At 39.7% G+C, this 25,827-nt stretch overlaps 2 protein-coding genes across 2 annotated transcripts in view; one reads left to right on the top strand and one right to left on the bottom strand.

Annotated features, from left to right (window-relative positions):
• Window positions 1-4,785: 4,785 nt before the first annotated feature.
• On the bottom strand, window positions 4,786-9,180 carry LOC149018931 (uncharacterized). Its single transcript, XM_089154017.1, has 8 exons — window positions 7,927-9,180; window positions 7,762-7,839; window positions 7,564-7,684; window positions 7,391-7,465; window positions 7,138-7,288; window positions 6,958-7,027; window positions 6,807-6,847; window positions 4,786-4,893 (listed from the first exon to the last, which is right to left on the bottom strand). Exons 1-8 carry the CDS (start codon window positions 8,645-8,647, stop codon window positions 4,786-4,788), a joined length of 1,365 nt encoding a protein of 454 aa, XP_089010143.1. The 5' UTR covers window positions 8,648-9,180.
• Window positions 9,181-21,783: 12,603 nt separating this feature from the next.
• Window positions 21,784-25,827, top strand: part of LOC149018930 (putative UDP-N-acetylglucosamine--peptide N-acetylglucosaminyltransferase SEC) — a 30,084-nt gene continuing 26,040 nt past the window's right edge. The window contains exon 1 of the mRNA XM_089153042.1: window positions 21,784-22,178. Coding sequence (XP_089009168.1) covers window positions 22,007-22,178 — 172 coding nt within the window. The 5' untranslated portion in view covers window positions 21,784-22,006. The remainder of the gene's footprint in view (window positions 22,179-25,827) is intronic.

Genomic DNA, 25,827 nt, shown 5'->3' with positions numbered 1-25,827 from the left:
CTGGTTCCCTTTAAAAGGGAATCGGCCCATTTACTCTCTCGTGTTCACAGACGAAACGGGCTGGTTCCCATTTAAAAGGGAATCGCCCCATTTGCTCTCTCGTGTTGACAGACGAAACGGCTGGCTCCCCTTTTAAAGGGAATCGGCCCATTTGCTCTCTCGTGTTGACAGACGAAAACGGGGTGGTTCCCTTTAAAGGGAATCGGCCCATTTGCTCTCTCGTTGATCGACGGTGGGTTCCCTTTAAAAGGGAATCGCCCATTTGCTCTCTGTGTTCACGAAACGGGCCCTAAAGGGTCGGCCCTTCCCTTTAAAAGGGAATCGGCCCATTTGCTCTCTCGTGTTCACCGACACGGAGAAAGGGCTGGTTCCCTTTAAAAGGGAATCGGCCCATTTGCTCTCTGTGTTCATCGAGGAAACGGGCTGGTTCCCTTTAAAGGGAACGGACGAACGGGTTCCCTTTAAAAGGAATCGGCCCATTTGCTCTCTCGTGTTCACGGACGAAACGGGCTGGTTCCCTTTAAAAGGGAATCGCCCATTTGCTCTCTATGTTCACGAGACCAAACGGCTGGTTCCCCTTTAAAGGGAATCGGCCCATTTGCTCTCTCGTGTTCATCGGACGAAAAGGGGCTGGTTCCCTTTAAAAGGGAACCGGCCCATTTGCTCTCTGTGTTCATCGACACAGGGCTGGTTCCCTTTAAAAGGGAATCGGCCCATTTGCTCTCTCGTGTTCACCGCACGAAACGGGCTGGTTCCCTTTAAAAGGGAACGGCCCATTTGCTCTCTCGTGTTCACAAACGAAACGGGACGGCCTGCGGTTCCCTGTTCCCTTTAAAAGGGAATCGGCCCATTTGCTCTCTCGTGTTCACAGACGAAACGGGCTGGTTCCCCTTAAAAGGGAATCGGCCCATTTGCTCTCTGTGTTCCTAGACGAAACGGGTTGCTGCCGTTTAAAAGAGAATCATTCCCTTTGGTATGTGTTCACATAACAAAACGGCGGTGATCCCAATTTTGTCATCGTGAATTGATTTGGGTTCGTAGTCAAATTAATATGTTCCATCACACCGTTATAGTCACCGAAATTATAAATTGAAGACTTACAAAGAATGTTTAAAGCCACAGATGTAACACTAATAAAAGGGAATCAATAATTTAAAAAAATAAAACCATATATGGGTTGAATTATTTGTTTCATCACCGCTTAACTCTCATATGGACAATATATATGAAAGATTATATAATTGATTCTGTACAATATCATACATTATAGGTGAACTTGTTTTGACAACTACTTCCAACCCTTCAAATACATTGTGATAAGTGTTTGACATAGATAGAGTACATTTTTTTGAAATAAAGTACTCAACTACCCATCCACTTTACTATTGTCCTACCGTATATGTTACAGTAGTGACATTGAACGTACGGGGGTTAAATGTTTCTTGAATAAAGTACATAACAAGAAAGTAAGAATAGCCAAACACATAAGAACAAAATTACAAGATGTTCCAATGTAATTTGGTCCAACAGTCTTTGATTTTGCCGTTGATGATTAAGGGTTCGCCTTGCAGCATCCAAATTCATCGGATTGCGATGTCGGTCGTCAAATATTGGTGGTAATCTCACCTCATGTCCTCGACTATTCACACTTTCGTAAGACGTTGAAGCTGTAGAACGTACATACGTTGCTGCTTCACTGCCAAACATCTGATCTACCCAAATAAAAGAAAATGGATGCTTTACACCATTTGGGCACCTATAAAATCTCCGTCCTGGATTTTTTGTTGTATTTGAAGTGAGCAGCAACATCCTCCCTTGCCCGCAATAGCATAATGGAGTGGGTTGCTCCATACTTGTAGATGACCCATCTTCACAATAGCATCCACCCATTCCGGAGTTTCGTATCACTGAACTGCAGCAAAATGAAGATTTGAAAACACATTAGTTATTGAGTTTTATATAGACCTATACAAATGTTGCCCCTTTGCGAAGACAATGTATTATTTTAAACCCAGACTTTGAAGTACACATATACGTAGATATTGCGAGTAAACCCAGTGTTATGCACCAGGATAGTAAGAAGCTGAAACCAAATGCAACGGGAATTGGTTTACATTATTCAAAAAGCCTACAAATTCACAACGGAAAGTAAGGGAGGATTGTTTGTACCAAAAGTGGATGTGATTGGCTCTGATATTGGTAGACTTATACAGCTAATCATAAGCAATGGTAGAGTGGCCATGCATTGTTTCTAGCCATGGACAATGACTCTGCTGGCATTAACGGTGTCAGTGGCTTCCCCTACTCGACTCTCCGATAGGGAAGGGGTGACAAATAGGCGGGAGATTCCGAGTGGGTCTACAGCAGTGAAGGGAGTGGTTCAGGGAGGTACAGGGAGGGATTAATGGATTTTACGGGAGGAATGGTTTGTAGTGGCATCAGGGGCCAAGGGACTAGGGAGGAACAGTTAATTGCCAGGCTTTACTAGAGCAAGCAAAAGCGGGGTGGATCAAAGACTTCATAGTAACGACAATGGGGAGGAAGGAACCATTCCGTTTCGTCTCTGTGATCACTCTGAGAATCATATATTATAGGTAAAATTGTTTTGACAAGTACTTACAACCCTTGATTACAATTTGATCAGTCTTTCACATAGATACAATATATTTTGTTAAAATAAATTTTCAGTAATACCCAACCACTTTACTCTTATCCTCTTGTCTATGTTATAGTACTGACTTTGAACGTAGGGCGTTTATATTTTTCTTGAATAAAGTACATAACAAGAAAGTAAAAAAACCCAAACACACAAGAACAAAATTACATGATACAACATTGTGATTCGGTCCAACACTGATTGATTGTGCACTTGATGAGTAAGGGCTCGCCTTGCAGCAGCCAAATTCAGCGGATTGCGTAGTGGCTCGTCATATATTTTTGGCGATCTCACCTCATGTCCTCTACAATTGACATTGTCATACGACGTTGAAGCTCTAGAATGGACGTACGTTGCTGCTTCATTGCCACACATCTGATCTACCCAAATAAAAGAATGTGGATGCCTTACACCATTTGGGCACCTATAAAATCTCCGACCTGGATTTTTTGTTGTGTTTGAAGTCAGCAGTAGCATCCTCCCTTGCCCGGAGTGGGTTGCTCCATACTTGTAGATGACCTGTCTTCACAATAGCATCCACCCATTCCGGATAAATGATCACACAACTGCACCACATTCACAGGTCCACAAGCACATTAGTGATTCAAATATGGAGATCTACAATTCTAACCCCTTTCTTAAGACCCTACCTGTAAATTGCTGTCAAATCAATTCCATATACTTCACCCCCATTAAAACATTGTGAGACCTTCACTGTTATCCACTACACCCTCATTTGACATAAACCTTTCACTAAACCACAAATCCAATAAAATCCTAACCCTAATATGACCAAATACTATTTTTTTGGCCTAGTCAAGCCCACCTGTTCATAGCAGATCTGGTCATTAACTTCTACTGGTCCCCTACCAATCTAGAACTACATCATGTAGCCACCCTATTTGCCTGGTATAAGGCTTTCTTAAGGTTGAGTACTCAATTAGGAGACAACAAATGATAGTAAAAGTTTTAGTTCACCTTCGCACTTTAATGTGCTGTATTGGACATACTAGATTGTGTAGCATTATAGATGTTTACCATGAGTGCAAAACATGACTTCAAAATTAAAGAAAATGAGTTTAAATGAGACAAGCAAAAAGCTTCAGAGGCTGCATATTTGACATGTTCCCGCAATATCCAAGAATAATTCATAACTAGTAGAACATGATAATTCACCTGGGGAAAATCAATCTTGTGCAAAACAGCTTGTATTTCATATTTATACTTCCAAGTCAAGGTACCATCTTTGTAGTGTCTAGAATTCAGACAACATAAATTATATTGCTTGCATCACTTGTCTAAGAAATAAAAAGAGCTGCTCTTCACTGACTGCTGGTGTGAAAGTTGTGGGAGTAATTCTTCCCGTTTTCTTATATTAAATAAAAAATAAAAAAAAGAGACACTCCACGTAGAAACCCATAGACATGCATTTGAGAAAGAAAGGAGTCATCAACCATTAAAATATGAAAGTTTTCACATGCATCCAAAGAAAATTTAAATGAGCATTCACCACCACAAGATGAACTCTCATTCAATCGCTGATTTTAAACTCAAAAATTCTGCCAAGCTGAGTGGAGTAGGCAAAACAATTTAGCAAAGATGAGGGTCAATTTAAAATTGGGAAGGACAAATATTGGTATAAAGTATAACAAAAACAGGAGGAAGGGGAATAGAATGTCATACAGGGGCAAATTTAAAGGGCATTCCTACAATCAGACCAATCTAAGGTGGAAATGATTTCAAAGTTGTTTAACAACAGAGTTTTGAGAAACAAATGCTTCTCTCAGTATAGTTTCTCCACCTAATCCCAATTTCCCACCACTTTTTCTACGATAAGGTTGGGGGTGTGGGGATAGGATGGCTTTGATCCCGGGCCCGAAAGCTTGAAGTCCACATGCTTTATCAAGTGACCCTACCTAACACCTTTCATAAGTGTTTCAGCTATCTAAAAATAATTGCAACCCTCAAATCAATAGATAACTTCAGTTTTCAACATTAAATACGGAAAAGCAAGTGGCACAAAAGCACACCATAAATTGTACTTTGATGGGAGGACCAGAAAATGGCGGTTGCCAGTTGGATCTCCATAACAAGAACTGCAGGCATTCCAACCAGAGTGGTGTAGTTCATCATGTAAGTAAGGCACAAGTAGTCGATGGATAACTTTTGAATAAGTAGGTGAGCTTGGATCTACATCCAAAGTGTGGCCAAGTAATCAGGCTTCTCTTTTCCTGTTCCTGTTCAATAATCAATCATAATTAGAAATTGTCACATCAAAAACTTGAAACAGAAAATAACTCAAATTATTGAAACATTGAGCAGGAATAGTGACTAATAAAAGCCACACAAGAAAAATCCAATTGATTGTCACTAGAAATTAAATAAAACAACTTTTTTCTCAACCATATCAACTACGCAGGCCTTGTTGTTGAGAACAGTGGAACCTGATTATCTCCTTAATAATGTTTATCAGGGTTATGTGGTTGGGGTATACATTGTGATGCCATTAAGATTTTCATGCAAAGTACTGGTTGTTTCCAAATGGTTGGGAAGGGATGCAGCAGAGAGAGATGCTCCTCGGCTGAACTGCTCCTGCAACTCATCATTGTTCACAGGATGCAAGCCCCTGACAAGTACATTTCTGATGGCTTGTCTATCAAGCATCAAATTTCTAGAGACTGAAGCATCTGAATCGATAAACCCACTGTTATTTGCAACTGGGAAATCATCATGGAGATTATTTATTTCATCCACTTGCGAAGTTGGGAGCAAAGGATATCCATCTACTATCCGGCTTCGGCTATTAAGAATCGCTGATCGGATAAGTGCATCCGACAACATATTTGAGGGCATCCCATCTAAAACCATAGGACTTTGATCAGCATTTTCTGGCAATGTGTTGTTTAGAAAGTTCATCATCTGACAACTGGACAAGAAGGAAAATGTTGTGCATCATATATAACCGCTACTAAACCATTCTTTGAGGATTGAAGTCATTAGTCAATCACTTGGCAAAGAAAGAGAAAGATTAGTCACTTCAACCAAGACAAAATACTCTGGTTAATATAATGTGATTGGGGTATATTCAGAAACATGAGTTAAAGTTACACTCACAAAATTGTAACACTAAAACAGCCTCAAAACTAAATCTCTAGCTAGTTGTCATAAGCATTCCTAGTGGATCTCCCCAACAAAGATAAGACATGGGAATATTGAAATTCACTTTTCAGTTCTCTCACAAAGGGCTTATGTGCTATAATTGGTATTTTGTCACTCTCTCGCATCTGTTGCTCATCAAAATAATATCAGCCCGGAATACTAAAGACACCAACTGAATAATAGCACAAGCGATGAAAGAATTTGCTGAAAAACAAAACATAAACAACAATACACATCTGGGATCATCATCCAGAATAAGAGCGTCAAAAGAAAGGATTTCAAATAGCAAAATATTTGCACTAAAATGTGTATTTATTCATAACTGAGCTAACAATCAGACATACATGGATGAATCTTATCCTCGCTTGGAACTCATTGACAACTACGATTAACTCCGATTTACTTCACACATTATCTCGAAGGAAGTTGCAAAGAAGAGATTTTTTAATTTTTTTTCTCTTTTTTCTTTTTCTTTGAGGCATCCTCATTGCATCTCATCTGACCTTTTATGAGAGCTTCAATTTATAGTGATCTGGGGAGTCCTTCAAATTAATTGATTATCATTATCTGTGATTGTCATACATTTAATATCAAAAGGTCGTGCTATCATTCACAGCATATGACTTCCAATTATTGCCTAAAAACTCTCCTTTGACTCCAATAGCCTCTTTACCGTCGTAAAGAATGCTGCTACGACCCCACATTCTCCCAGTGATGCAAGAAACAAGATTACCCAGGCCCTCACACAGGTATAACCACAAGGAAGCAACTCAATTAGCAAGGACTAGGTCCCATAATTAAAAGCACTGACCGACAGAGTTATCATCATTGGGTTTGGGAAATTGGGTGTGAACCAATGAAGAGTGGGTGCATCATATCCCATTGATTAGTCTCCAGGTCTGTTCTTGACTATTGACTGGTCTGCATCAGCAGATATTATAAAGAGAGAAAAAAAAAGGGAAAAAAAGAGGCAATAATAGAACTTCATTACCATGAGCTGTGAGTTGATAGCCATGGCAAGACCAAAGAAACCTACCCAAAGAAGAGAAAGTGAAGAATAATTAATACAGCAACAGTAAAAAGGTTCTTCTTTGGATAGTTCAACTGTAAAAGTTTTGAACAATTCAGAAATCTGATCTAACCCAGTTTGGCCATCCCCCAAATGGTTATGGAACTTCCATATCGAGCCAAAACAAACAGCAATATTGCTAGCTGCCATTATCAAAATTTTATCTTTCTTAGTAACTCTGCTTCCTTAGAGAGAGAGAGAGAGAGAGAGAGAGAGAGAGAGAAGAGAAAGAGATGTTTATTTTACACTTCACCTTCATTGTAGAGGCAGGATCCCCTGATAAGAGGCCCTTGAGATTCACTAGAAACTCATTCAAGTAAGGAAGGTTTCTGTTTAATAACTTGATTGCTTCTTCTTCTTCCACTTTACAATCCTTGTTTGATATATCCACACCTATATTTCCCCTGTTACATTTGGTTTCTCGGATAAGGAATACAAAATCAAAAAGACAGAAACAGAAAAATGGGAACTTTTTACTAAGAAGATTTGTTGTTTGGGAGGATTACCTGAATAGAATTGATTTAGATAAGAAGTTAGTAGCAATATAGACAAGGCCCAGGTAGGAAATTCCAGAAATCAAGCTGTAGAAAATCAGGACTGAAAATAGAATTCAGTGATGGGAAGTGATGGCAACAGAGATTATTGGAGAGTTGTAATCACTGTGGCTTGTAATGTTTACCTAAAATTAAGCTCTCCTATGAAGGATGATAAGAGCAGGAAGAACATTCCCCCTCCAAAAGCAAAAGCTGATTTTGAAACGTCTCTCCACATCACCAAGTCCACTAAAATTGAAAGAACCACTGTGAAATTGATGGTGCTTTTCAAGTAAATAAATAAACATAATCATATCAATTTAGCCGAGAAATTGGTAACTAACCCATGTTCTGCAACTTGTGTGATGTATCCGGAATACTGTCGAACACCTTTGAAGCTGAAGCTGAAGCTGAAGATGCAACTGAGGAGAGACATAATAAAGAATTTAATACTGAAACAATCAGAATCAGGAGTTGAAATCTCTAAAATGGTACAAGAAATAATTTACCAGGTGCTGTTTTTCTGAGAGAAGGATCGATGAGAGGAGGAAATCTAACAGGGCTTTGCTGTTTATTATTCACCCTTGAAAAAATGTGCTTGGGTTTTTCTCGATTCTGATGATGAACTTTCTTCTCTTCATTCACAAATTTCCTGGGTTTCTTCTCTTCATTCGCAACTTTCTTGTTCACATTAACAGAGATAGGTATAGTCATAGGCTTTTCATGAATCTGGAGAACCTTCTTTGTTTCTTCTCCTATTTCTTTAGGTTTTTGTCCTGCAAAGCTGACTTCTTTATCATCATAAATCTTCTTCTCAACCTCAATCTCTAAATTACCCACTTCATCTTCTCTTTCGTACTCACCATCAGCATCGATACCTTCATCATCCGTCAAAATTTTTCGAGGAGAATCAAATGAAACAGAAACATCAAGCTCCTTCCGAGACGCTTCATCGCTTAATCTCTTCAATTCCCATTTCGTCTTCCTTATCTGAGATGGGTTTCTGTCATTCCAAGTTCTCCTCTTCCCAGAGGTTCCATCATTGTGATTCCGCTTCACCCGGTTGTAAAATTGAAGCCCTTTATCCTCACCAACGACTCCTTCTGAATTCTCTGCCCCACTGAACACCTTGATCCCACCATTGACTGCATCGCTCTTCATTCTAATTTCCCAAACAGACCCAGCAACCACAGAATTTTTAGCTGCTGGTCTTCGTTTAATAAAATCCATCTCTGTTTCTTCACTCTCTCGCTATGATTTGCTTCTTTGCTAAGTTTGCATCAGACGATTATGCAAATTTTCTCCTTCGAAGAACACCCAAAAGACCCAGAGCACAGACTTCTCTTCTCTCCCTCTCTTTCTCTCTGAGATAAGCAACATGCAGATGAAGGAAGCTAAATTTAGGGGAGAAAATGGGGGAGAGCGAAAACGTGGGGAAAGACCGTCTAAATTTCTCAATTTCTTCTTCTTTTCTGAGAAATCCTCAACTGGAAACAGCCTGTTGGGACGCGCCATGAATAATACTGAGAGTCAGCCTGTTGGGATCGCCTTGTGCTTCCTCCTCTTCTTCTCCAGATTGCCTTGTGCTTCCTCCTCTTCCTCCTCTTCTTCCTCTTCTTCCTCTTCTTCTCCAGATTCGTCGGACCTCGAAATCGAAATCACGAAATGAGGGTTGGGCGGTTTCAGATTGGGTTTTGTGTTTTTCAAAATATTTTGAAAATCTCAGTGGTTTTTGAATTCGTATCTACGTATTTGACACAGGTATAAAACGCTTGATCGAACCGCCCAACTCGGACCGCCTAATACCACTTGGACCGAACCGTCAGCAAAAACCAAGTAATATAGGTGGGTTTATCATTTTTTAATGGAAATATGCTAATCGGACGGCTCGCTCCACCGTAGTGCGCATTAATTACGCACTGAAAAAACAAAAAAAAAAAAAAAAAAAAAAGAAAATTTGTATTTTAAACACCACCGCGGCACAACCGAGCGAGCAAGGGGGGGAGGGGGGGGGTTTAATATTTTTTTTCTCCTAACAAAAAACGCCCCCCCTAATTTTTTTTTTTGGTAAAACGGCCTGCTTAACTATAGCCTGGAAAAAGTGAGTTGAAGTGGTACTCAAGCTAATCTCTATACTCTTATGACTCTTATAGTCTTATGTAAGTGTTTTTAGGAAGGTAATAAATTTTCTTTTATATTAAGGGGTGGGTGTTTTATTTTTGCTTTTCTTTTTTCTCTTTCAGTTTTTGGGGTCTTAATCGGAAATTTATTCAGTCTAATTTCAATCCTTGTCTGAAATGAACCATCCATTCTTTTGTAGATATATGACATATATCCCAACATCACATTAAATATGGTTAAAAATTATTTATAAATCACATCAAATAGTAGTAATTAAATTTTTAAAAAATAATAATGTAACTTGTAAATGGACCTCAACTTTTTTATGTGATGTTGGGACACATGTCACATGTCTATAAGAAGAAAAAAATAGTTCACTTCTTTGTCAGAAATAAACAGGATATTAGTCCAGTATTTATCACTATGATGCCTCTCCTCAAATTCTCTCAATTATCCTTTTTTTCGATGCTAGTGATCTTGTTCTGCCCTCTTGGTTTTTATCTCGCTCACGATCACTGTGGTGATTTTTTATGTAATCTGTATTTCTACCCCTGTCTCTGACTTTTCTACTTGATTTATGATTTTCAAAAGTCTCATCCATCTCTTTCCAAGACTTCAATGTTCTTCCAAATGTCTAACAAAATACTTAATTCATGTTCGGTTCATAACTCTAATTGGGATAAATCATTATTTGCCCAATAGTATCTGATACGTCTAAAAATTTATCAATCCTCGTATTCTTGTAAAACAATGTTAAAGGGGTCAACTCAGAGGTCAGGAAGCCACTTTCCAAGGTTAAATCAATAAGTGAATCACCACCGAGCTCTAGACAATTGCAAAGCCTAATTGAAAAACAATAATTGAAGGAAACTATTCAGATACATCTGTTTTGTGTGATACTTTAGTTTATATAGGGTTTACCTATTATTCTGGATTGTTGAATTCACTTGGGCTATGTTTTTTTGCTGGAATAAAGGTGGGGGTGAGAAAAAAGGGTGGGGAAAAATTTTAAAAAGCAAAATTTTTCATTAAATCCCAAAAACGTGGTTTGTTTGGTTCATGGAGGTGGAAAAGTTGAAAACAAGCTTCCTTAAATTAAAAATACTTGTCTGGTGAGGTGGCATTCTTACTTTCCCACCCCATGCCTTTTCAAAATTCCACAAAATATGTGAAATTTTGTGAAAAAATGTGAAAAAAAACCCAAAAAGTGAGACTTATTCTAAAATAGAGAAAATATATTAAATACAAGAGCAAATTGCACTAGCACCCCAAAATTGAGGCCTTAAAGCACTCGCACCCCCACTTCATGTTTATAAAACATAGAGGCCCCAAAATTAGATGTTCATTGGACAAATTAGTCCAATTTATCACTAACAATTGTTAAGTCACTGTGTATTATAGGGATATTATTGGAATTGAAAAAAAATAAACAGTGAGGATCGAGAGAAATTCCATATGACTGGAGCGACTCCTATGAAGAGGTTATGGTTGCGTCAGTGGGAGACGGAGATGTATGTCATGAAACCTCCTGTGGATGCTTGGAATGCGCTTATAGCTCTCACTAATAGCAGAAGGAGACAGATAGCTCGACTCTTCGAGAAGTCAATGGAGGAGAGTTGGATGGCTCCCTTCGTTGCCAAATTAGAAGAGAAGACCCTCGCTTATGAGAGAGCTAAAAGAATAAAACTGAATTAGTTTAACTTTTGCTTCCACTAAACTCGATCAATTATGGGACATATTACTTTGATTCTTTTCTTTGATTCATCATTGGAGTATTTGGACTCTTATATTACTCTTCATTTGAATTATTTGAATCTACTCTTGCTCTTGATTATTATTGCTTGCATTTATTATTATTGATGGTAAACCGTGGATCCTGTGATAGATCTCACCCACAGGTGTCGGGAGGGACCGATACCAGCATGTGGGGTGTGACATAGCTAGTTTATGAGGATTCTCATTCCTAGGTGGGGAAGGATACTAAACCGAGTTGATTGGTGCCATAGAAAAAGTATCTGGACCACATGTAGTATGTTACTATAGGACTTTGCATTGGGATAGAATACTTGACATGTGTCTGTACTCATGCCAATGGTTGTGTGAGAGAGTGTGAACCTAATCCCCAACCATGGTTGATTGATGATGACCAAACCCCTTGCCCAGGATCCCAACAAAGGTAACTAGTTCGTGAGGGATCAGAGTGACTAGACCTAACTAGAGGAGGGCTGGTGTTACATCTTAAAGCATGTCTATGATATTAGAGACTTGCATGGTTAGCTACTAGATGCATCATTACTTATGCATATCATCTTTCATTTATGTGATTTATCATGTAATGATGTGGACATGTATATGAGATTTGTTGCCTTATTGAGTTTGTCAGAACTCACCCTTTTATGGATTACTTTATATTATTCAGATGGCTTTATTGAAATGGGAGAAATTCCGTATAACTGGGAGAACCCTAGTGAAGAAACTCTAGAGGCGTCAGTGGGAGATAGCAATGCACAACACGAAACCACCTGTGGGTGCATGGAGTGTGCTTACAGCTCCTATTGATGGCAAAAAAATCCAGGTGGTTCGCTATTTGGACAAGACCATGAAGGAGGGTTGGATGACTCCATTCATCGAGAAATTAGAAGAGAAGATCGTTATCCATGAAAAAGAACGAAATAACAATTACACTTTGATTTCTTTTGCTTCTGCTGAGATATCCCTTTTTGGACACGTTTACTTTATTTATTTCCTTTGATTATATTCTTTTCTCATTAGATTTTGGACACCTGTATATCCTTTTATTTAATTATTAAATTGTTCATGCTCTTGATTTATTATTATGTGTATTTCTTATCACTGATGGTTAAACCAAGGATCTTGTGATTGTGGATCACACCCACGGGTTGTCGGGCGAGACCGATACCAACGGGTGGGGTGTGACAGCATGACTTTGTAATAATAATGGTCCCTATTGATCATGTATGTTGTGTGAACCTCATCCTTAGGCATCCATGGAGCTCAAGACCTCATAACTAGCTATTGCATCAATTAAGAAAACAATTTGAGGCAAGAGGTAGCAACCTTTTGTACACACCTTGTTCAGGTTGGTGTACTCAATGCACATTCTTCACTTGCCATTGGCGTTTTTTCACCTGACAATAATAGCGAGCCAAGTTGGACATTTAGTTGGCTCGATAAATCCATATTGTACCAACTTCTCAACCTCCTACCTAATAGCCAAATGATTTTCAGTTGAAAATTTTCTCCTTTTCTATATCACAGGCTTTACCCCCTTGTTGATCCATAAGCTATGCTCTGCAACACTTTGATCGATTTGTAACATATCCTTTGCAAACCAAATAAACATGTTTGCGTTGTCCTTGAGAAAATCAACAAACTTCTTCTTGGACTCCTCCAGTTGTTCCCACCGGACCATGGTTCCTTTGCCTAGCTCTGGAGTACTCAACTGTACTAGTTCTAACTTCTCCACCCTTCTCCTCTCTGCAATTGTTTTTGTCCCGATCACCACAGACCTCGACCACCATTGTTATTCTTGCAATTGGCATATTTGGTTGCTTTCTCATGAAATTCAAATAGCATTCCCTATACTGCTTCTAGTTGGCCCTGTACTCTCCAATTCCATTATTCATTGGAAATTTGATAATCATGTGTCTTGTTGACTCCAACACTCTAAGTGCATTTAAGGTTGGCCTTCCTAGAATCATGTTGTACACAAAGAGGTTTTGAAGAACGATCATAAAGTCATTAGATAGTCACCTGCTTCAAATACATTCCTACGATGAGGTCCAATTGTATTGTCCCCTCAACCACTGCAAAGAATTAGGTGTAGCCAAAAATATGTGTCATTCAACACACCCTCATTAATCTTCAACTGATGAAAAGCAGCATATGATATGAAGTCTATTGAAAAGCCTATATCTACTAAGACTCAGTGCACTAGGTGGTCCGCTTGGTTGACACCAACTAAGATTGCATCATCATGTAGTACCTTAAGCCCCTTGAGGTCTTCATAAGAAAACAATTGATTATGAACATTTAATTACCTTTGGAAACTTCACCGCCCTACAAACCTTGTGAAATCCCCAATGATCCTAACCCGAAAACCCAACTTGTAGGTTCGAGAACCCGGAGTTCTAATAGAAGATAGTTGTGGGCCATCCAGATTGAGACCATCGGATTGGGATCGAAATCCATGGAATGGGTGGCTGAGATGGTGATTTTGTCATTTTGAAGGATTTTGGAAGGAGATCTAGTTTGAACCGGGATGGACTCGGTAGTGGATTTCTCGTTTGTGGAAGACAAAATTGGAAGGTCAACAAGTCCAGGTAAGAGCCCCTATCTTAGTCTACAAGGTTAGACAAGTGTCCTGAACGAACAATGCTAAAAACTCCCCATTTCTATGCGAAATTACAGTGGGGGTGGTTGGTTGGGGCAGTTGGTTAATTGACTGGCTTCCACCCTAGGTAGTTCAACAAGGGAAAATTTGAGATTTGACCCCTAGAAACCTATTTAATAACTCCCTAGCATTATGGATGGAATTTTTATATTACTAGGAGGCTTATAATCCTAGGAGGAGTGAAAGCTCGTTTGACAGCGGAAAACGAGGTGGATTTCACATCCCACAGACTGAATCGATTGTCATTCCATGAAATTAAAGGTAACCAATCAATCTCTTCATCTTTCCTATTTAATTTCTTTGATTCATGGAATTTGAGATAATTGTTGTACTTATGATTTGGCTAGGAGACATGTGTTTCCTAACAATCCTAATCGAACCTAACATATGGAATGAGATTCTCTTCTCTTCTTGATGCTGAAATTATCTCAGAGTGCATCTCAGAGAAGACCTAGCCTTACAAGAATGTTGGATTTAGGTTATGGTTGGAATGTGGTTGTTTGAGAGTGATAAGCATGCTTTGGGGGTGACCTTTGTGCCTTTGATAGACCCAAAACTCATCGGAACCATGGGATCGAAGAAGGCTAGGTTTGGACTCAAGTGTTGTTCAAGTACCTGGAAAGGTCGCTTGGAGGCGCTAGGCCACCCTGTGAGGCCAATCGACCTCCACCCCCTAGTAGGGATGTCAATTTATAGCCCAAACTGTTAAAGCCGAACCGCACCAGCCCGTTATAGCCTGAACCGAACCTTAATGGGCGGTAATTGGGCTGAGGGTTGTGGAGCCCGCACCAACCCGAAACCGAACCACAACCCGTTATAACCTACTGTACAACCCGTTTTGTAATTTTACATTAAATAGTATTTGAATCAATATATTAACATTAGGTAGCTGGTATAGACAACTAAAAATTAAGCATGAATTCAAAGATCAAATAGCTATTTTATTACTTAATATATAGGTTCTTGATTTCTATAGAATGGGTGGGTTTTTTTTTAAAGGAAATTGACCAATAGACACCCCACCTGCCGGTCTCAGTTATCCACCGGACAAACCGTGGAAGTGAACCGTCACAGGATCCACGGTCTTACCCATCAATAATAATAAACACAAGTATAGACAATCAAGAGGAAAAATAAGTGCAATAATAAATAAAAAGGTTACAGGAGTCCAAATACTCCAATAAATATCCAAGAAAGAATCAAAGGAAATAATCAATAATCAAATGTAGTATCAAGTTCAGCGGAAGCAAAATAAATAAAATAAATAATCTTCTTTCCGGTTTTCTTTTCTAAATCTAAAAACTGGTTTTCTAAATTAGTAAGTAAAGGAGTCCTCCAAACTTTCTCCATATGAAGGGCAAACTGCCTAGCAACCTGTCTCCTCCGCCCATCAATGGGTGCTATAAGCGCACACCAGCATCTTCAGGAGGCTTCACGCTCTGCAAGTTCATATACCACTGTCTGTACCACATCAGCTTCATATGAAAAGGTTCTTTCATACGAATCATCTCCAACTTCCGACGTTGTGCCACCATCTGTACAACTCATATAATATATACAATGAAAGGAATGAATTCTGACGAACTCAGTAAGGAACAGACAATTCTCATATATATGTCAATGCAATCCACGAATGCACATATGAAGTGATATGGATGGTATGCAGAAATATGAATGCTACTAAGATCTAACTATGCAAGTCTCTAACAGTTGACATGCTTTAAGATATACACCAGCCCTCCTCTGAGTAGGTCTAGTCACTCTGATCCGGCAAGGACTGGTTACCTCTGTAGGGATCCTGGTCAAAAGGGGTAAGTCCACACCTGGCTCTCAAACCATGGCTGGGGTTAAGTCAACACTCTCTTACCACAACCATTGGCAATGAGTACTGGCGCATGTCGGGGTTTCTAATCCAATGCAAGTCATAATGGTAACATACTATATGAAGTCCAGATACTTCCCCTATGGCACCAACCAACTCGGTTTAGTATCCTTCGCAACCTAGGAGTGAGAACCCTCACGGACTAGCTACCGCTGTTGGACTCCACTCCTTAACCCTATGGTCATCCACATATTATTGGGGCGGATGCTCTCATGACTCCTCACGACACCCGATCCGCTCCTTGGACGTCCATGAGCCCAACCCTACCATTGCATGGCCAATAGTGGACCACTGAGTCTTCGCACGGGATTGGTTACCGCTGTAGGATGAAACAGAGTCACGTCATCATTGTCACAGGTCACCCGACTTCAATTCCCCTGCCGAAAAGGTAATAGCATGTGGGGTACCTAGCCATGCAATTCTAGACTCTCCTAGGTATGTCATCTAGTAATCACGATAGTGCTAGAGGCATCAGTGAGCATGTGTCCCATACCACAGCCCTCTGATATCTCCTGCCAAGATATCCCAATGGAATACCCCTTCCATCACAACTACACTACAACACTCTTTATCATACCATGAACAGTCTGCAATATCATAAAAGATGAAGTACATCAAAGAACACCACAAACGGCAAGTATACAATAAGATTCACATGCTTTATACATACAACAAGTTACATGATCAAAGAATAGTAAATAGAACAGCTGAATCATCATGTATATGTAATTGCATATAAATAAGAATGCATGTCCTTACCTGTAATTTAGTAGAAGTCCTTTAAATTGCAATCCAAACACAATTATAAAACTTTAAGTAGAAATAGATGACACCTATATGCAGGGTTACAAGAATGTATAAGAGTCAAGAGTCAAAACAAATCCAAAATCAAACCTACACAGTCACTGGAAACTAGCCGGTTGCTTGTGCCAGTTGCTTAGGTTAAGCGACCACCCCTGTTTCAGACAGTTTCCAACTCCGAAAATTAGACTTTTGATCATCCGATTTCAATCCGTTTTGGGATGATCTTAGTCCGAATTTCAAACTTAATAGGTATATAACAAAGGGGTGAAACGAAACCCTAAAATTAACAAAGATCAATCACCCAAATTCTCCCCTTGATTAGATCCATCCATTAACAAATGCAGGGATTCGTTTCTAGACAGGATCTCATCAAAAACATTGGAAAGAGAGCTACAACTGATCAATTGGGTAACCACTAACAATAATGGGGATGGGTTCATATCAATTAGAGGTTAAAAAGAAGAGAATAGCAGATGGAGATTCATTACCTTATCCAGAATCACCAAGAATAGAAGAGAAGAGGTTCTAGATCATTAACAACACTTCGCCCACCTTCCAGCACATTTCCACTGCAGCCTAATCGCCCAAAATAGCAATCCCGAACGGAATAATGCGTTAATAGGGCGAGGGATGCTATTTATAATGAAGAGGGGGCAAAATAGGGCATTTTCCCGCAAGCAGAAAGTGGCGGTTGCTTGATTTAATCAACCGCCACTAGCAACCACCCCCAAGTATATTGCTATACAAGGGTGCTTTGCTCATGGGGTTGAAACCCAAACACAACCTAACCCAAAACAACACATGGGGGAGATCCTACCTACATTCCAGACATCTCCAAACACCACTTGCCTTCTACCAGAGATCCAACTTCCTAGTAAGGTAGATTCTTCAACAAGAGAATCTAGATCCATGGGTTCTTGATATGGATCATGGACTTCTATCGGACACTCCACAAAATTAATCCAACTAGACCTTCGGGTTCTCGGACCTACAATACGGATTCCGGGTTAGAAATACGGGTGTTGTTACAGTAACAGTATAAGGACACTATACAACAAGTATTATCATGAGCCAATGGTCCAATTAGGAATACCCAAATTGAAACCCTATGCTCTATATGCTAAACCTCAAGAATTGAATTGGAAATTGTTGCAATGGCAAGGGATGATGGGGAATTAGCTAAGGAAGTGATAAGAACTAGATTAGAATCATAAACCAATAGTAAATTAGACCTAGCATACATCTACACATCAGTTTAGATCAAAGAATAAGTTGAAATGAAGGGAATAAAGGAAATGCAATGCTAGTCATTGTAATGGAATCATAGCATAGCAAGAATGAGAGGAAAACAATGGAATGAAAGGGGACACACATGACCAAGTGTTTGCAAGGTTGCAGCACTTTAGCCATGGTCTCAATAGCAAAAAGGAGTAGAGGAATGAGTAGAAAAGAGGATGAGAGGGAGAAATCATACCTTGAGTAAGCAATGGAGATGAAATGCAATGATTGAGGCAAGGAATCTTCACCAACTTCAAGGAATGACCTAGGGAAGCTCACTCCTCGTTCTCTGGAGTCCCAATTAGTAGAATAGGGTTTTATTCACAAGGTCCCAATAAGTAGGCTTAAAATAATAAAGAATTTTGTGATTTTTAGATTTAGTAATCTGCTGGTGGACTGGTCAGTCGACCAAGCAGTCAACCAAGCCTGGACAACAACTTCAGACAGGGAAATGGAAGGCCAGATAGATCCAAATTGAGTTGGGTTTTCTCCTACAAGTCAATCAACAAATCTAGATTATAGAATTACCTTCGAACGAGATCGGAAACACATCACGCACTTCAACTAAGCCTTGAGTGTAACTTTCCTAGGTTATTTAGAAGGCCAATTCCTTGGATCTGCATTAGGATGGAAGATCAAGATTTGTTTAACGTAGTGAAATCCCAATCGTTACCTCTTTATATTTTCCTCTCTAGTCGAATCGATCTCACCTATTCTTTCTTCATATGGAATGACTCGAGGTTTCTTCCTTGTTCTTGGAAGACTTCATAGCTTAGCTTGCTTCTTTGAAACCACTATGGTTGTCTTCAATTACATCCTCTACGGTCACAATCTGATGGCAACAATCTAAGAGTTCTCTACGATTAGCTAGTTTGTTCTCGACTAGAGAAGTGATTAGTCTTTAACTAGTAATGGCCCTTTTGAGCTGTAAAGGCAACCTTATCATTGAAATCCTTGATTTGGAAGGATGCTTAGTTAATTGAATTGGGCGATGAAGTCCCAAGCTGTTTCATTCTTTCCATGCTTCAATGCTAGTAGGTTGTTTTCTATTTTTTCTTTTTTGGATTCCGCTATGGAATCAACCTACAATTGCTTCCTTGAGCTCCTAGAAATTGTGAATGGAGTTTGGCTTAAGGTGGGAGGACCAAGTTATGGCCGGCCCCTCTAGCGAGGTTGGGAAGGCGCGACCCTTGATGGCATCTCCACAACAAAAAATAGTCATCATAGAGGAAAAGTGACTTAGATGTTACAATGGATTAGAAGACATGGGTAACTTAAAACCTTGGGTTAGTGGAGCTTTCATGGTTGCTCGAGTAAACTGCTTCAGATTTAGGATCATGTAGACATCGTCTGGGCACTTCCCATCAAAGCGCTTGAGGTGCTCGTCCAGTGCGTCGAGTCACTGATTCAGCAATGTATCGTCTTGAGCTGCTTCACGGTATGGAACTCAACCTAAGCTTTTATTCACTGACTTATCTATGTATTGAGTCACTGGTTTACCACTCTTGGTTATGCACTTCCTCCTTGTGTCCTTCTTGGTTTTCTGAACTCACTCCCAATGCAGTCCCTTGGACCTAGGGGATTGAGTGTGATGCCCTCCCAAAGTCGAGATCCTGTCTTTAGCATTTTGATTCACTTGATCGAGCCCGTTGAACATTGATCCTCTCAGCTGGAGTTGCTCCTCATTCCTAGCCTCCTCCTCACGTCTCCTTCTCTTTCTTGTGGCATCAATGGTTCTTTGAGGCACTTGTTAAGCATTTTTGAGTAGCTTTTGAGGATCCTAAGGCATAGGGACCTTCATCCCAGGGTGCACCACAAAAGGAGGTGGATCGTATGGCATGTTCTGAGTGATGTGATGAGCCATTGTTCGTAGAACATTATCCATGTCCAACATGTGTGTTTCCAAGGTCTACATGCATTGTTCATCAATTAACCAGCAAGAATGGGATCTTGCAGCTACAACATCTCCATAGGAAAGATTCCCACACCTAGAGAGTGTTTTGGAGGCGGAGGAGGTAGAGATTGATCTCTTGGTAATTGAGAGTCTTTTCCCTTAGCATTCTTTTTGGACTTGGTACTCCTACCTCCTAAATCACGATCGAAAATTCAAAATTTTTAGACATTACTCCAGTTGTTGTTTCAACTCAAAATGAGAAGAAAAAAAAAGGGTATGGCTTGGACAAATGCTTGTTCCCACAGATGACACCAAATGTTACCCTCCAACGATTCATGCTTGAATTCGGTTGGTTCTGGTTTCCTAGGAACAAAGAAGGGGGAGTATGGGTTGACTCAAATAGTTGGGAAGCCTCCTCCAAATATTAAGTTAGATTCGAATCTTGTACTAGGGCCTTAAAGTTGCTTGAGTGATGGAATTTAGAAACAATTGTTGGAGTAAATGAGCATTACCCTTAAATGTGGTAGGTAGGAGGTATTTATACTTGAACCTGATGTTTATTAGCAACATTATCCACATGGTGGGGATCCCTTACCTAGTCTTCCACGTCATGAGAATGGAAGCTTCATCGAATCCCATCAAGCTAGCGTTGACAATAGGCATAGCTTCATAGGCTAGATTTGACAGCTTATTGCCTCTTTACACAAAAATTGGGTAAACATGTCCCAAGTTAGATATAAGAAGAGAAGTCACATCACTACGTGCAATACTCTCTCTGTGGGCTCAAGCTAGTGAACGCTTCAAAAGCTTCCTCGTTCAAATTAGCTCGAGAGACAACCCCTCATTTGTCTCAAGTCAAATCACTTGACATAATCTGATTGAGCCTCTTTAGGATTGGTCCAATTCCAACCCCTTGGTTCAGCTCACTTCAAGGTTTACATGGTTTAACTCCTGTCATCATACTTGGTATATTTATGCACAACAAAATTGTTTTTGACACTTCCTTCATAAGCTTACCTTAATTCACTTGATTGAATGTCACCATGTTGTTCACCTTCTCTTTCTTTCTTTCCCTTTTCCACTTATTTTCTTTATCTCCGCCACTTCTGGCTAACCCTCCACCAGATTTAGCAGCCGACTTAGATGATTGTGGCAGAGCCTTCTCTTTTTGTCTTGCCATTCTTAAATAACTTCAAGATCTCACCTTTGCGACTCAATTTTCATCAAAATATAAGTGTAAAGATTGGATAAAACATCTCTTATATAGAAAATTAGATTACTCACTTCTTTGAGATGAACTCATATTCTAGGGGTTTAGTTGGACTCAAAGTTTGAGTTATTGTGTCAAGTAACACAGCCGTAAATACTTTAAAGCAAGGACAATTCCTTTATCATCCAGATGGACCTTGCTTCAATTGCGCAAGACTATCAAGCGAAACATTCTTGGCTGCTAGATCAAGATCTCGACCATTGATATTTAACGGTTGAGATCGAAATCTCAACCAAAATTTCGCATGATAGTTTATTGCGCAGACTAAAGCAATTTTCCGTCCCAGATAGAAAACAATGTAGTTCCCTCTTATAATTGAAATTTCAATTTTTTGCTTCTCGCCGGAAACAAAAGATTAAACCTTCGATAATTTTAAATTTAAATAAAATTTCTTTTGTCAAATATTCTTTTTCTACGGCTTAGAGTACAGTTCACTCATGATTCTCTCTGCATCGTACAACAAGATCCCATCATTTTTTTTGGAGCTGACTAGTTGATATTATGGGGAATATTACTAATATATGTGCCGCCAAATGGTGCGAACCCAAGATCCCATCATTATTCATATATGGTTACCGCGCCTTAAGCAAGATTAAATCGCCAGTTGTCAGAAGTCCATCAGTCCATGCAAATTAACCTTTATGATGGACGGCTGGGATGAATTACGTGTGCCGAAGCTGTTCGACTTCAATACGGAATTTTGACTAATCACCCGAGAAGGAAAGGTATTGGGAATTGTTGTTTTTGACGGTTCAAAGAAAGAATCGGAGAGGGAAGATTTAGGGGCTTTGGGAATTGAAGAGCAGCTAGGGTTCTGTATTTGATGTTCAGCAGCTCCACAAAGCTTTACTGTCGATGAAGGATTGTTTTTGAATCTTTGATTTTCGGATTCTGGTCGGAATTTCTATAGGTTGGTGTATGCAAAGATGCTTTCGCTGCAGAATGACCCTCGATCTTATCAACATCATCAGCATCAGTACCAAACACAGCCGCAGCTGCAACTGTTGGGGAGTACTGGGATTTCATTTGATGCAGCGTGTAATGGTTCGTTTGCGTTGCAGTCGGAATCTTCGTCCAATGTTAAACCTTTTCATGAAGGTGCTTCGTTTTGTTCCTCTGACCTACTTACGATTCTAACATGGTTTTTGGTTGTTTCGGAATCTTGTGATTATAGGTTGTTTGGTTCCTATTTTGGAAGACAATGTATTATTTAGGTCTTCCGTTTGGTTTTTACTTCGATTGTATGGGAAATCAGTGATTGTATTTGATTGTTACATTAACTGTATTGGCAATGAATGATTGTATTATGGATGACATTTTAATGAGTAAAGAGAAATTTCCCCCTTCGTTCTGTGTATCGCAGCTTACTTTGAAAGTTACTGTTTCTCTTTTGCACTCCTATTTGCTTAAAGGAAAATGTCGGTGGTTCTCAAATTGTTGGATACCATGCCGTACAATATATTTGAGTTCCATTGATAGAAGCATGTTGAATACCCTTTCCGTGGATCGGAGGATAATAAAATTGTTACTTGATGAACTTCTGCTACCTTGTCGTTATGCTTCATTGTTTGGAGTTCGGTTTCACAGCCTGCTGTTTGCACAAACATGAGATGGTTGGTGTTGGCTACAGTGTGGTGGAGATGGTGGTTTAGTTCAGGACTAGTTGGTACCCCCAATATGTTAGCACAATTTAGAAAAGGTCTTTTATTTCTTCTTTGTGCTTAGCATACTAAGGTTAAGACCATTGTTGGTTCCTTTCTTCAATTCTGCAGCAATGCAGCATGTTCCTGGGAATGGGTCTTCAATATTTGGATTTTTTGATGGGTGGGCACATTAGGTAGTTTCTCCATTTTCACACTAAGAAGTGGAGCCTGAAAAGAAGTCATTTAGGGTTGTGGCTGCTTGGCTTCAGTAAAGCTCCATCTATGAGATCCCTACACTTTTTTTATGTATTTGTAACAGACTTGTCAGAGTGATGTAACAGTGGTACATAGCCAGTTTTACTTAGTTTGAATATTCTTGTGGCTGTCTCTTCATGATTATAGAATGTTTCTTGAGTTTCTTGGATGTCGAGAGCTTGAATACAGAAACCATCAAGGGTTACTTGATAGGTAAACCGTCCAACTTTTTAAGAAGTTTCTAAGGTATTGGTTGAATAGCTTATCTTAGCAGTTTGATGCTTTTATAAGTGGAACTTTTGACTTTTGGATATACACAAGTCCAATGGCTAACGAGAGCCATTACCTAGAACAACATTGGAACCTGCTGTTTCTTGTTGCTTGTGCTTTGTATGGATGATAACTGAAAGAATTATCCCATCAAATGAATATCTAAAGTGCCAACAACAGCAACAACCAATTCCCCTAATCCAACTAAATGGGGTTGACTACATGGATTTGGAGGAGGCTGAGACAAATAAAAAGGGTACTATAGAAATGGAGTGGAAGAAAGTAAAGGAATGTAGGTAGAAGAAGAAATCAAAGCAGTCACTGAAGCAGCATCTTAAGAACATCCCACTACGAGGGTTCCTTGTGCTCCAAACTTCTCTATTTGTGCTCATAATAGAATTGAGCCACATCACATGCATATCCATTCTTACAACCTCCTTGTGGTCAATTTAGGCCTGCCTCTGACTCTTTTAGTTCCGTCAGACTAATTGGGTCAATCTTCCTTATTGGTGCATCCATGGGTCTCCTCTGGGCATGCCCTGTACCACCTCAAGCAGCACTTACAAACACAACCTAAGTTGGTGCTTTCAGATATTACCCCTTATTATGGGATTGGACACTGAAAGCACCTAAGTTTTTTTTCTCATCTGACAAAAATTTCTATTATGTTGTCAACTTCCTTCTATGCAAATAATATTTGAAGCAGATGAACTGATTCTGATTATTGGATATGAAATGAGTGAGTGCATAATACTTATTTCTTGGTTCATCCATTCAATAGATCTGAGGAGATTTGGACATCATGAAACATTTATACGTCTGGCTGCCTGGATAAGGAATTCAGAACTTTTGTGTCTCAGTATCAATTTCTCTTGCAATTCTTTTTATCCACGTATAGGTGCTTGCTATTCAAGTGATAGTGCCTGTGTTATCAAGGATGTAAAGCTTTTAGTGACTCCTAATATTGGTGGACAGTGTCAATGATGCTGTAAAAGGGTTTTGTGTGAAGAGAAAGAGCCACCTTAACTGGCCCTGTTGTGACCGGAGTCAGCAATTACAGGGTCCCTCAAAATTTGGACCCAAAACAGGGACCTAGTAGTGCACCAAAGGGCTGTCCTAAACTTTAGAAGGGCAATTTGGTCTTTTTCCTGTCCCTCTGGGCACCAAAAGGGTAATAATTTTAGGTTCATAAATCTACTTTTTGTTTTTCAGTTGGACTAGTGGTTAGAGTCCTGATCTGACTAGGAGTCCTAGTTGGAATCCAATTTTTCAAGGAGGATTCCTCTTGATAATTGGTTGTTCTATTTTACAAGTTGTCTTTGTTCAAGATATTTTTAAGAAGACTCCTTTTCTAGTTATTTTGCGAGTCCTTTTAAGTTGTTGAGCTGTAAAAGGAATCCTAATCCAAAAGAATCCCCTGGTTGAGTCTTAGTTGGTTTCCCTCAATTGTATGGCTATAAATAGACCCCACCACATTCTAACAAATTAGTTTTGGATATTGAATAAAAAAAGCAGACTTGGAGTCATGGGAAGCAAAGCCCACAACCTGCTTTTTGAGGGTTATGAGTTGTTTTCAAATTTCTGCAAGTTCTTCAACATGTTCTTCTTTTTCTTCAAGCCTGTGGCAACCCTAGGCGCTTCATCAAACCTGCATGACTGCATCCACTCATCAATCCCCTTCCTAATCAAGTATTGTGCCCCCTCCCCTTCCCGATCCTCAAACCCTGGTAGGCTGGTACAAACTATTCCCAGCCCCTATTTCTATCACGACCCTCTACTCCCTCCCTCAGGACCCCACAGTTGAGTCCCTTCCCTTCCCATTCCCTTCCCTCCTCTGCCCCTTCTATCTCATTCTCTTTTTCTTTGTTTCCTCTTGCGGCAGAATCTGGGAATTCCAAAATTCTGCAAATTCTGTAAAACCTTAAACTCTAGAAAGTGAAACCATCCATAGACCCCCCCCTCCCCTTTACATACTGCCTTAGGATTAGCATCCCCATTCCCTGCCCTACATTTGACCCAATCCTAACCATAACTCTAGAAGCTCTAGAATCTCAAAAACCCTAAAAATTACAAAAACCTGACTTGTAAAAATTCTGCAATTACAGTCATTTTAAAACAGAATAATTTCTTTTTTCAGACCTAACCCTAGCTTGGCTGAACCCTGAACTCCTCCCAGATTATCCTAGACCTTCCCTATACCTAGAACCAAAGGTTGGAAACCAAATCAGACCTAGCTGCAGGGTTCCTAGTGTGTTTTGGGTGCAATCTAGCTACTGTCCTTGAGTTCCAGACCTGAGCAGGAGGGCTACTAGCCCTAAGTTGCTGTTGTCCTCTGAGATTTTAACCCAAAGAGCAAGGTGTTGAGCCCTAGATTGCCTGCTGCTATGTTAGAAAAGATCCTGCTACTGGCCTAGTTATCGAGGAGCAATGGAAGAAACAGATGGAAACATAGCATTGGGAGCTATCTAGAAAACCCTAGGTGATGTAGTGACACAAATACAAGGCTTGACAGCACAAGTACATGATTAATCTGCCAGAGTAGCCCACTTAGAGCAACCACGGAGAGAAGGTGCCTTGCA

This window comes from Hakea prostrata, chromosome 4 (assembly GCF_041222555.1).
Source record: "Hakea prostrata isolate BN-2017 chromosome 4, UWA_Hpros_2, whole genome shotgun sequence".
Taxonomy (NCBI): domain Eukaryota; kingdom Viridiplantae; phylum Streptophyta; class Magnoliopsida; order Proteales; family Proteaceae; genus Hakea; species Hakea prostrata.
The sequence above is the reverse complement of the archived record's forward strand: the minus strand, read 5'-3'. Positions and strand labels throughout refer to the sequence as shown.